This window comes from Schistocerca cancellata, chromosome 6 (assembly GCF_023864275.1).
Source record: "Schistocerca cancellata isolate TAMUIC-IGC-003103 chromosome 6, iqSchCanc2.1, whole genome shotgun sequence".
In the NCBI taxonomy this organism is placed as follows: Eukaryota; Metazoa; Arthropoda; class Insecta; order Orthoptera; family Acrididae; genus Schistocerca; species Schistocerca cancellata.
In genome coordinates this window covers 27,502,826-27,516,424 of record NC_064631.1, presented here as the reverse complement: position 1 = coordinate 27,516,424, position 13,599 = coordinate 27,502,826, and the positions used below count along the sequence as shown (strand labels likewise).

The following is a 13,599-nucleotide window of genomic DNA, read 5'->3' as shown; positions in this document are numbered from 1 at the left end:
TTACCCCGAGAGTCATTCGGTTGCCAGAGCCTCGTCAATCTAAAGCAGGCTGCCCCACGTGCAGGTGAGGATGGCGTTTGGGTAGAAATTACCGCTTACTTTAATGTACACTCGTGGAAAAGATCACAGCACCAGAAACTAATTAATGTAAAGTAATTAAATTCCTGGAATACATTTTTCGAGGTGGCACTTTTAAGTGACTAACATTGCAAGATCACACGTTACTGTAAGAACGTGATAAGCGTTTGCAAATGTGAACTGCAGGTACATTGATAGCCACTGTAACCACCAGAACGTTAAATGCAAGCATCCGAACGTGCATGCATTGAGTTGCGCAGGTGCCGGATGTCAGTTTGTCAGATGGAGTTCCATGGCTTTTGCACTAGGTCGGTCAGTACAGGAATGGTTAGTGCTGTTTGTGGATGACGCTAGAGTTGTCGACTAATGATGACCGATATGTGCTCGACTGGAGACAGATCTGGTGACTGAGCAGGCAAAGGCAACATGTCGACACTCTGCAGGGCATGCTGGGTCACTACAGCTGGGTTACGACACCCCCTGGAATGCTGTTCATGAATGTCTGCACAACAGGTCGCATCACAAGACTGACGTACAGATTTGCAGCCAGTGAGGGTGAGACAACTACGAGAGTACTCCTGCTGTCACGTGTGCTTGCACCCTGGACTACGAGGGCAGTTCAATAAGTAATGCAACACATTTTTTTTCTGAAACAGGGGTTGTTTTATTCAGCATTGAAATACGCCAGGTTATTCCCCAATCTTTTAGCTACACAACACTATTTTTCAACGTAATCTCCATTCAATGCTACGGCCTTACGCCACCTTGAAATGAGGGCCTGTATGCCTGCACGGTACCGTTCCACTGGTCGATGTCGGAGCCAACGTCGTACTGCATCAATAACTTCTTCATCATCCGCGTAGTGCCTCCCACGGATTGCGTCCTTCATTGGGCCAAACATATGGAAATCCGACGGTGCGAGATCGGGGCTGTAGGGTGCACGAGGAGGAACAGTCCACTGAAGTTTTGTGAGCTCCTCTCGGGTGCGAAGACTTGTGTGAGGTCTTGCGTTGTCATGAAGAAGGAGAAGTTCGTTCAGATTTTTGTGCCTACGAACACGCTGAAGTCGTTTCTTCAATTTCTGAAGAGTAGCACAATACACTTCAGAGTTGATCGTTTGACCATGGGGAAGGACATCGAACAGAATAACCCCTTCAGCGTCCCAGAAGACTGTAACCGTGACTTTACCGGCTGAGGGTATGGCTTTAAACTTTTTCTTGATAGGGGAGTGGGTGTGGCGCCACTCCATTGATTGCCGTTTTGTTTCAGGTTCGAAGTGATGAACCCATGTTTCATCGCCTGTAACAATCTTTGACAAGAAATTGTCACCCTCAGCCACATGACGAGCAAGCAATTCCGCACAGATGGTTCTCCTTTGCTCTTTATGGTGTTCGGTTAGACAACGAGGGACCCAGCGGGAACAAACCTTTGAATATCCCAACTGGTGAACAATTGTGACAGCACTACCGACAGAGACGTCAAGTTGAGCACTGAGTTGTTTGATGGTGATCCGTCGATCATGTCGAACGAGTGTGTTCGCACACTCCGCCATTGCAGGAGTCACAGCTGTGCACGGCCGGCCCGCACGCGGGAGATCACACAGTCTTGCTTGACCTTGCGGCGATGATGACACACGCTTTGCCCAACGACTCACCGTGCTTTTGTCCACTGCCAGATCACCGTAGACATTCTGCAAGCGCCTATGAATATCTGAGATGCCCAGGTTTTCCGCCAAAAGAAACTCGATCACTGCCCGTTGTTTGCAACGCACATCCGTTACAGACGCCATTTTAACAGCTCCGTACAGCGCTGCCACCTGTCGGAAGTCAATGAAACTATACGAGACGAAGCGGGAATGTTTGAAAATATTCCACAAAAAATTTCCGGTTTTTTCAACCAAAATTGGCCGAGAAAAAAAATGTGTTGCATTACTTATTGAACTGCCCTCGTATAATTCCAGGTGTAGCCCCAGTGCGTCTTGCAGCTAGACAAGGTGGTTGCAGGCGCTCACATGGCCCCCTTCTAACCGACGAACGGCAATCACTGGCACGGAGCCAGAACCATCTTTCACCAGAAAACACGACAGATCTCCACCCTCTCGCTTGACGTAGCTGAAGTAGCAACTGGCGGCGGTCCGGGATCAGAGGAATGCATGCCATCGGCCGTCTCACCCAGAGCTGTCCTTGAAGTAAACGTTTTATAGCAGTTCGTTGTGTCGCTGTGATACCAACTGCTACTCATATTGCCGCTGCAGATGCAACACGAGCGCCAGAGCCGTGCGCCTAACACGACGGTCTTCCCACTAGGTACCGCCACTTGCCCCTTAGGGGCGCGTACATTCTAGTGACCACCGCTGCCAGCAGTCATGCGCAGTGGCTACATTCCTGCCAAGTCTTTCTGCAATATCGCAGAAAGGGCGCCAGCTTCTCATAGCTCTGGTACGCGACCACGTTCAAACTCAGTGAGGTGCTAATAATAGCGTCTTTGTCGCCTCAGAGGCATTCTCTACTAAAATCAATTCACCACATCCAATCTCAAAGTGTCCGCCTCGATAGCTGACTGGTCAGCGCGGCGGAATGCCATGCAAAGGGGCCCGGGTTCGATTCCCGGCTGGGTTGGAGATTTTCTCCGCTCTGGGTCTGGGTGTTGTGTTGTCCTTATCATCATCATATCATCCTCATCGACACGCGAGCCGCCGAAGTGGCGTCAACTAAAAAGGCTTGCACCAGGCGACCAGTCTACCCGACGGGAGGCCCTAGCCACATAACATTTCATTTCATTTCTCGAAGGTAAATAACGCTCACGATCGTTAAATTGTGCAGTTAAAGGAAACCTGATTTGCATCCTCATAGTGGCGCTGCTAGCGCCACCCGTATATGACTGAAGCGAAAATTGAGTAGTCATCATGTTTCAGCAACAGGAACACGCCTACCAACTTTTGTTTATTTCGCACAACCCGTTCGTGGTGTTGTGGTTCTTCTTTCCGTAAGTTCATGTGTAGCCACCTTTCCGTGTGGGCTGAACAATCACGTGCTCGACTTTACCTGGAAAATAGTTCAGGCATCGAGGTTAACCGCCGGCCCGTGTGACCGAGCGGTTCTAGGCGCTTCAGTCCGGAACCGTGCTGCTGCTACGGTCGCAGGTTCGAATCCTGCCTCGGGCATGGATGTGTGGGATGTCCTTAGGTTCGTTAGGTTTAAGTAGTTATAAGTCTAGGGGACTGATTTAAGTCCCATAGTGCTTAGAGCCATTTGAACCATATTTTGAAGTTAACTTCTATCACGACAGTCAGCCAATGACAGATTCTTCTAAAGTCGTGGAAGCGAACTGCAGCGGCGTATCATCCGAAACCCAGCAAATGAAAAGCACTGGTTGCTAAATAACGAGATGTGTATGAAAATTGACCAGCAAACTAAAAGTGTGTTAGTTGTATTCCGGTCAGGCGCGGTCACTGTTAGATAATGGTTCTGCATTTCATCAATATTCTTTGATAAAATACATTCCAGTACAGCAGATAAAATTATATTAAAAATTGTTACTACGTCTTTTCGCGGCGGAAATGAAATAGTATTTATTCCTATTTTCATTTCCATGTCTTAACAGTTACATATAGTCTTTACTACATTCCGAAATTCATTACGGAAATCCGTATTAGTTAGGCTAATACACTCAACTCCCCATCCCCTTTAACTAACACAGTTCCTATTACGTAACAGGCAGCTTATTAAGGAAATTATAATATTACCCTGTTTGTGGTCTGTTTAAGAGTTGCGCCTTCGACGTAATTCTGTTTATGGTAATTCAGTAGTTGGTCACTCGTATCTGGCAAAGTAACCTGATAATAAAGGTGAAATTCAACTACTAAATAATACAAACATTTTGGCATCACAAAGTGATTTATTGCAAGAATTCCTAAGGCATTACAAGGCATAAATATTGAATCGACTATAAATAACAACAGTGTAATTTCGGAAATGAGATGTTGGCTGTATTCGCGTACAGGAATGGAATCAACTATCACGTTATAGCATCCTATAAACTTTGTGAGAGTAAGCCTTAACCTGTTATCCCTGACTGTTACGAACAATATTGATTGAGAATGACAGCCCTTGATACGCATCACAAGTGCTAGCCATAGCTGTGTATGGTGACAAGGTGGGACTGTAAGCCTGGAGAGGTCGTGGTAATCAGACGAGTCCCTACAGCGCTGGTACTGCAAACACTGCAAATACTGCACCACCTGCGAGACGGGCCTCGCGCCGACAGCTTGCAGCACAGAAATGATGTTGCAGCTGCCCTCAGTGGTGGTCCATACCCGTGGGTAAAGACACGACCGAAATAGCGCGAGCGCGAAATGACGAAAACAATACCGACTGCTGTCAGCAATTGGTAACAGGACATGATCTGCCCGAATTACAGTGACAGTAATATTTCTGGCTTTTGCGATCACCTAAACTCTGGCTGACTGGAAGTGGGTAACTCTAACGTTCGCTCTGGCATTCCAGAAATGAAACAAGGCCGATCTCTCCAGGAATCCAGATGTATATCCCTGAACTCCTCACTTCGCCTTCACACTGAAAGATTAGCACCTTGTCCCCACCATGCATGAAAATCTACACTCACTGGCTCACTCAGAAACAGCCGCCAATCATACAATTAGATGCTGCTGGTCCCTTCCCCTCCAAACCATTAAAACAAATTTTTCTCCTATCTAGGGCTGTCCCGCCGAATTCGGAGTGCACTCTTTTTGCGTCACCACACGTCATACCGGTCCACCAATCAGATGGCTTTTTCGGTCTATGTTCGGGGAAGCATGGGCCTGAAACTGCCTCTCGCCGTTGAACGGCAGTGGTCCACTTGGATGCTGTATTGTCGACTTCCAGTTGACGTAGACACTGAAATTTTCTAAACCGACACATATACAGATACTGCAGCCATCGTCTGCTAGGCGAGCAGTGGACACCAGTGCACTAGAAAGAAATGCGAGGTAGCGGCCCTGACATTGCCCACATCTCAGACACCCTGCTCACCTTGCTGCAAAAGACGAAAACGCCAGGTGAAGTGTCGGCAGAATTGCCAACACTGTTTTTAGAGGAGGCCGAAATGCACGCTATAAGCTCACGCAGGCTGGCGTGAGGTCTGAAACAGGATACGTAATGAATGCTATAAAGAAAAGTACGTAGCTTCTGGGATACTTAACTTTAATCCACATTTGTAGAACATTGCTCTTTACTGTACAGGCTTTATCATCACAATATCAATTGGTAATGGCGCCTTGCTAGGTCGTAGCAAAAGTACCTGAAGGCTATGCTAACTATCGTCTCGGGAAATGAGAGCGTAATTCTCAGTGAACCATGGCTGTACAACTGGGGCGAGTGCTAGTACGTCTCTCTAGACCTGCCGTGTGGCGGCGCTCGGTCTGCAATTACTGACAGTGGCGACACGCGGGTCCGTCGTATACTAGCGGACCGCGGCCAATTTAAAAGCTACCACCTAGCAAGTGTGGTGTCTGGCGGTGTCACCACACCAGGCATCTCCTATGGTGCGAAAAGCGGGTCGTACTCTGCTATTCTGCGAATATAGCCGACCTCTTCAAACACAGGGGTTACCTACGCATGTCCCTAGTGCTCTTGTCGCTCAGGTAGCCGTCTCGGCACACATTGTCCCACGCCTAATGAAGTGCTACCGCCCTGTTACCTAGTTTGTGCCTAAAGAAAATCAAAGCTCGCATTCCAGATTGATTACTCCTATGATCTTAATTGATCATCACCATTTGGGAACTTAACAGGAAAAACTTGAATCAAGGCAAAAAAGAACGGAAGGGGAGAGGCCACGAGAGCTTGGTGTCTTTCAAGTATATCATATGGTAGCCCACCCAGCTGTCAACAGGAGTGATGAGTTCGATTCCTTGATTACGTACCAGAGGTTCAAGCCTTGTGGCTTCTAAACTGATAACAAACAAAGAGGAAAACAATAGACACAGATATTTGTACATGGAACAAATGGTATTTACTTCCTGACATTATCAGTTTAGTGGCGGACGTTCCCATGTCTTCCAACAAGACAAAAATAGTACATTCATACTCTGGTGCTACAAACTTTTTTCAAGTTGAGGGGAAAATGTAAAAGTTGCCTGTCTCTTTCAGAATTATCGATCGACGACGTCGCAGCCCAGGCGTTCGTGTTTTTCGTCGCCGGTTTCGAGACCTCGTCCACCACCATGAGCTTCGCCCTTCACGAGCTGGCTCACCACCCAGACGTCCAAGCGCGCTTGCAGGAGGAGATCGATTCAGTCCTTAAGCAGCACAGCGGGCAAGTCACCTACGACGCGATCAGCAGTATGCACTACCTCGATAAAGTAGTTGCAGGTATGTATGAGTGTATTGTTTCCTCTCAAAATTTCATCACAATTCAAATGAACTGCACAGCTGTGCACGATTGCCTTATTTTCACTTGAGAAAAAAAAAATATCTCCACGTGTTATTTTAACCCACCTTGGCACTATCAACGCAAACTGGCGGTTATTATTTGTGTATTGAAATCAAATTCTTTAATTGCCTATTACTTTGGACTTTGTTCCGTAAAACAGCTGAATTTCGGTAGCTTCCTGCCACCAAATTACGATATACAGTGTCCCGGTCATCTTCAGGTGCATACTGGCGAAAGTATTTTCTCACTTTATTCGTCATTTCATTCCCCGTAAACTGCGAAGCGGACGGGGTGGTAGCAGTCACATTGACGTTTTTCAGTCAAATAATGTTAAAAATACGTACCTATAGTTAATTACAGTCAAAAGGTTAAAATAACAGGATTCCGATCCAATAAAATAATTTCCTTTGATGATACAAAAACAAGTAGAGGAGGTATGACAGGTGCTGATGCTTCTGGCAAGCCCGTCGAGGTCACCTCGCAGTAAGCAGTTGGAGGATAAGAAGAGATGATGTAGGGATGAGGGCAAGGGTCGCTAGGTCTGGGAGTGGGGAATTGGAAAGTGGGACGTATATATGGGGGGTGCAACACGAGGGACCAAGGTTACGTCAGGCAACTGGGAGATATTGGAGCCTTAATCTGGGGAAACAATTCAGGGTTAGAGCTATAGCTGACAGGATGAGTAGTTATTAGGAAAAATTCCTGGGTCGGGAAGAGAGGCCTCTGACGCTTCGCGAAAGCTCACCCAACTCCCCTATTTAAGAAATCGCTACACGTGCATCGTGTCCTTGTAAGACACTGCACAGGCGTTACCTGAGCACGTGTGATTCTGATGTAGGTCCGTATTTTGCTCCGAACGACCCCCGTGGGGAAAGCTCATCCTATCGGTATCAGACCGACAATTTTCGTTGGGTACGTTGTCGGATGAGCAGGGCACTATGTTCCACAATGACAGGATTTCATGAGGTATACAACTAGAAACGACCGTCCTGATTAATCAGTTCCTCAGTCTTGCTGCTCCTGATTCCTGGAATCCCATATAGCAATACTGACCGATAATCAGATGTCTTCACAGAGCAGTTAGTCAGATAGCCCCAATCGAGAGAAGCATTTTAGACCTTCTGTATACTATCAGGCCAGATATTTTCTGCAGAATCACCAAAGCAATGGGGATGAGCGGTAATGATGTTATTAAAGCGAAGACAGTTAATAAACGCAAAGCGCAAAGCGTCCGGAGAAAACCAAATAGTGGCCGAACTATGGAAAAAGGCTGACAAAAATGCAATTACATCCCTAAAGTGTGTTTTCGATCAAATCTGGAAAGAAGAAGAGATCCCCGCAGGATGAAGAACAGCTCTCATCCACCCTATCCACAAGAAAGGTTTGAAGACAGACCCAACAATTACAGAGAAATATCACTGCTGGATGTAACGTACAAGATACTTTCTAAAGTCCTTTTGAACAGAGCAGAGCCGCAATTGGACCCACAAATCGGGGAATACCTGGTAGGTTTTAGAAAGGGTAGATCATGTTCAGAACAAATACTAAACCTCAAAAACATCATGGCATACCGAAAATCAAGGGCAAAGACATACGTAATCTCCTTCATTGATTTCAAAAAAAGCGTATGATTCGATTGATAGAGAATCTCTGTTATCAGTCCTGGAAGAAATGGGTTTGGATAAGAAAACAACTAATATTATAAAAGCGACCCTTACAAATACATTTTCGAAAGTTAAATTTATGGCCGAATTATCGGAACCCTTTGAAATAAAAACGGGAGTGCGACAGGGGGACGGGCTCTCAACGTTGCTGTTCAATTGCGCGCTTCAGAAAGTAGTCAGAGAGTGGAACATAAATATTTAGAGTGGTATAAGACTGGGTTGCAACAAGAAGAACCTTAAATAAATTGCATTGCTTTTGCAGATGATATGGCCCTGTTTGCTGAAACAGTGGAAGAAGCACGGGAGCAAATCCTTGAACTAAAGAAACAAGCAGCTAAAATAGGTCTTCACATCTCCTTTGAAAAAACTAAGATATTGACAAACATCAAGCATTCATGTAAATACCTCACAGTTCAAGAACAAAAGATTGAAATAGTAAAAGAATTCAAATATCTCGGAGAATGGATTAGTTGGAATGCTGGAGAAAGCAAAGCAATGGAATCCAGAAAAAATAAACTTGAATTGACCTTGCAACTAACAAAAAATACATACAACAAAAAATCCCTTTCATGGGGGTCCAAAATTACACATTACAAGACAGTGATTAAGCCAGAAGCACTGTATGCAGCAGAAACACTAAACATGAATTTCAAAGACCAAGTGGAGAAACTTGAGGTAAAGGAAAACAAAAATTAAGAAAAATCATAGGACCAAAATTTCAACACCGTAAGGTTATATACATTAAAAATGAAACTCTCTACAAGAAAATTGAAAAACTTTCAGATACTATGCGAAAAAGAAGGATAAATTTTTATGGTCATCTTCTCAGAACAAATTCCAACAGATTATCTAAACAAATCTTTGACTTTTTCCGTAACCGCCAAACGAAATCCAACTGGTTTAAAGAAACTGAGAAAGACCTAATAGAATTAAATATTTCAGAAAATTCACTTATTGATCGAACAGCTAAATTAATTACTAATGATGAAAACATAAGGTTCCAAAACAAATCTACACAAAAGCCCAAACCCTGCATCTCGGAAGAAGAGAGGAAATGAAGATCAGGAAGAACGAAGAAATAGTGGGCCCTAAGAAAAGAACAACGCACAAAGAAATGATTGATCCAGCGTAGACCTACCCCAAAGAGGGTGAAGCGAAAGAAGAGGAATAAACGCAAAGTATTCAATAAGGAAGTCATAAAGTGTATGTGTTTTGTAGAACTGCATACATAAAAGACGAACTGAACACATTCAAATTTTTGACTAATAGAACCCAGTGCTCTATCTTGGATGGTCGGTGTTCAACAGAAACGAAAGTAACCTCGGGAGTATCCCAAGGAACTGTCTTTGAATGACTCGATGACCGATATGTCTTCGAGTAAAAGTGCCAGACGAAACCCAAGCTCACCACTACCAGCCACTCTCGTCCACAGAGTTCACTGTCGGTTTCATGTTGGCGTTCGACAGACCTGACATGTCTGCTCGCTGTTACGAACTCTACTGCTCTTGGTAAGTCAAATCTGTCCTTTGTTATACACTCCACGTGTTGTTGTAAATGTGTGTAGTTCCTAGTTCATTGATTCTTTATTCCATATATCACCTGAGGGAGATGGATTTCTAGAAGAAAGCTGAGTTCTAGGAACTGCGTGTGAACGACTCAACATTGTCAGACAGTGAGCTTTCTTCATGGGATCCCGGAATTGCATCAAATCTAAAGAACTGTCCATATGTAGTTCACACATAGCGTGACAAATGAATGGCTATTTCCGCTGTATATTGCATACCTGACCTCTTGAGAGCGGCTATACATTGCATGGGGGCTTATTTACTAAATATAATGCAAATATTTTTAGTAGCTGTCTGTCCGATTACGCTGTTTCGTAAACGGCTGGCCCTGACTAGTTTTTGTACGCAATCTGACTGCATGGAACAACAACAAAGAATGAAATGAAAATTTTCGTTAATACAATTAATTAATTAAGTCCCCAGCAACTATATAAAACCTACGAAACCAAAGCACAAGTATAACTGTTCTGTATGTGGAAGTATGACTCAACGCACATCTGGCACGGTTCTTCTTCAACAAGACAAGAATTTTTAAATACCAATTATACTGACGTGATAAAAAAAATTAGAAATACTATAATTGCGCAAGAAAACCAAAATTACGCTCTAATACAAGAACACAAGCCAGATGCTTTGTTGACTGAACCTGTAATGATGCATCATTTGAGAGACATAAATAATAAAAGAAAAAAAAACAGGGAATTTGTTACCTTCATATATATTGACGAAAAGCACTCAGATCATTACAATATCTCCATTGGATCAACATCTGCTATCTCTCCCATCAAACCACTGCATAAAACATGGAACAACACTCTCCACTATCACATCTCACTCCGACTTCACGACAAGCAGTGTCCACCACAACTTCTCGGCAAGAACTGCCTGCCGCTACTTCTCAATAATCACTGCCAGTGGAGGTGGCGGAACAATACTCTCTGGCGCGATCTCTGGCGCTGTGGCTCAGTGTAGCCACCTTTCATATGCCCTTCCTCCACGGGCTAGAATTTGATGGTATTTTTGCCAGCATTGGTGGTGAAAACACCACCAAATTCGTCAAAAAAAAATACAGCCAAAAATAAAAGATAATATTAATACGTAAATATCATATAACTAGATAAAATTTTGGCTTTGCACTGACCTTTCAATAGCCTAATATATAAAATACAGTAAGGAATACAAATTCTTTCATACATATGACTTTACATAATAGTTTACACAAATATCATGTGGTTAAACAATTCAATCGATAGTGTCAGCAATGACGAATATGTGCAGGTAAGAGTCTCATAACTTTTCACAAACAGTAATACACAAAATATCAGTTTATACAAATATTTACATAAAATGCTTTCACAACAAGTAGTTGACAGTTCCAGCAGTTGCACCCAGCAATGTTGAATAGGTGCAGACAGCAACAAGTGACATCATCTCAGTAGAAGCAGTCCATCAGTGGCAACCAGCATTGTGGAATATGTGCAGACACCATCAGGTGACATCATTTCAGTAGAAGCAGTCCATCAGTGGCACCCAGCAATGTTGAGCAGGTGCAGACAGCAACAGGTGACATCATCTCAGTAGAATCAGTCCCATCAGTTGCACCCAGCATTGTGGAACAGGTGCAGACACCATCAGGTGACATCATTTCACCAGAAGCAGTTCCATCAGTGGCACCCAGCATTGTGGAGTAGGTGCAGACTCCAACAGGTGACATCATTTCAGTAGAAGCAGTCCATCAGTGGCACCCAGCAATGTTGAGTAGGTGCAGACACCATCAGGTGACATAATTTCAGTAGAAGCAGTCCATCAGTGACACCCAGCAATGTGGAACAGGTGCAGACTCCAACAGATGACATCATTTCAGTAGAAGCAGTCCATCAATGGCACCCAGCAATGTTGAGTAGGTGCAGACAGCAGTCCATAATATTCACTATCACTAATCACACTGTTCATCAGAGTTTATAAGCAGAAAGTAAACATGTCCTATTGGCACCAATCATGTAGAAAAAGTACAAGTAACAGTCCATAATATTCACTATTACTGATCACACTGTTCATCAGCAGAAATTAAACATGTCCTAGTGGCACCAATCATGTAGAAAAAGTACAAGTAACAGTCCATAATATTTACTATCACTGATCACACAGTTCATCAGCAGAAATTAAACATTTCTAAGTGTCACACATCATGTTGAAAAGTGCAGGTAACAGTTCATAATATTCACCATCACTACTCAGACAGTTCAAGCATGAACAATAGTTTGAATACACATACAAATGCTTTTACAATGCTCTTACACTAAACATACAAATTCTAATAAACACACAAATGATATCAGATAATTGTCATATTACTATTACAAATACTCAAATATCAGTAAACCTATAATATTTATGAGTGTCAGTGCAAGCCACTACAAACAAATAAAATAATATTTAGGAGATAGGTGGGTAGGATTAGGGAAGGAAAACACACAAAACACACTCACTCATCTTTCATCCACATTAAGTACTACTGTGTAATTGAATAGTGTTACTGTGTAAATGCAATTCTGTCAAAATTTGATGTTCATCATGTGTATCAAGCGGTAGTGGCAGCAATGTATAACAGTCAATAATAGTTAAGTCAACGTCATAGTCATCATGTCAAGACCAATGTTTGCCAAGCTAAATCAAAATGTACGGTTGCTGAACAACTGTCAGTGAGCCAAGATATGCAAATACTTCCTCTCTCCCAAAAAAAAAAAAAAAAAAAAAAAAAAATACATACCGCTTAGTGATTTAACAAAGTGTGTGTAGACAATCTTCCTTCCACTTTAGTGTTCTAGTCTGCTATCTTCATCCTCCTTGTTCCATATAGACCAACAAAAAAATATGCACCTCACTTACTTTACCTCTTATAAACCAAAACTCCAATAATCATTAGTATCACATAATCTCAATACTTCAATAATACCTCTTCAATACGTCGACACATATAAACCTTATCGCCAATATCATTTCACTTTCATAACAACTCTTTCCTCTAGTCAGTCTCCTCGAACAAGTACAGATAAAATCCTAATGCAAACCTCATCATCCCATACAATCCGAAGACACACTGTCAACACACAACCTCTGTGTAATCCATCTGATCCAAATCTTCTACTCATTATGAATTATAAACAAAAGAAATACATACATGACCTCTAACAGACTTAGTTCGAATAACTCTCAGTAATTAAGTACGATTACAGAGTGTGAATGATCATAATATTTCACAGTGTGTACACCACTTCAAGAATTATGGCAAACAGAAGCAAACATGTGGAGTATTTCTGTGTCAAGTGTCACTATTTCAGTTGCTCACGAAAAATGCAGTGTAATAACTGTGTTGGTATGTCATGTCGTTAGCTTCCTTCCTATTAGCATAAATTTATACAGCTTTCATAAAACCTCCAGCTCATGTGACTTCTATGAAGTTTCTTGTACTAATATCGTTCGTCGAATTATAGCAGTTCATTTTCCTATCTTAAAAATATAAGGCACTGAGCGTAAGCAAAACAAGCAATAGCGAGTAAATATACCAGTAGAGAACAGAATGTCAACAAGTGGATGCAGCACAATTCTTACAACGAGGCTCTGCCAAGCGAACAATCTGTAACTAATACCATAGTGTAACCTAAACTCTACACGGTTCGTCTTCAACAAGACAAGAATTTTTAAATACCAATTATACTGACGTGATAAAAAAAAATTAGAAATACTATAATTGCGCAAGAAAACCAAAATTACACTCTAATACAAGAATACAAGCCAGATGCTTTGTTGACTGAACCTGTAATTATGCATTATTTGAGACACATAAATAATAAAAGAAAAAA

The 13,599-nt window shown here is 42.8% G+C and overlaps 1 protein-coding gene across 1 annotated transcript in view; it reads left to right on the top strand.

The window, feature by feature from the left end:
* Window positions 1–13,599, top strand: part of LOC126191044 (cytochrome P450 6k1-like) — a 100,196-nt gene that overhangs the window by 57,641 nt on the left and 28,956 nt on the right. Inside the window, exon 6 of the mRNA XM_049931756.1 lies at window positions 6,225–6,446. Within this exon, the coding sequence (XP_049787713.1) occupies window positions 6,225–6,446 (222 nt within the window). The remainder of the gene's footprint in view (window positions 1–6,224; window positions 6,447–13,599) is intronic.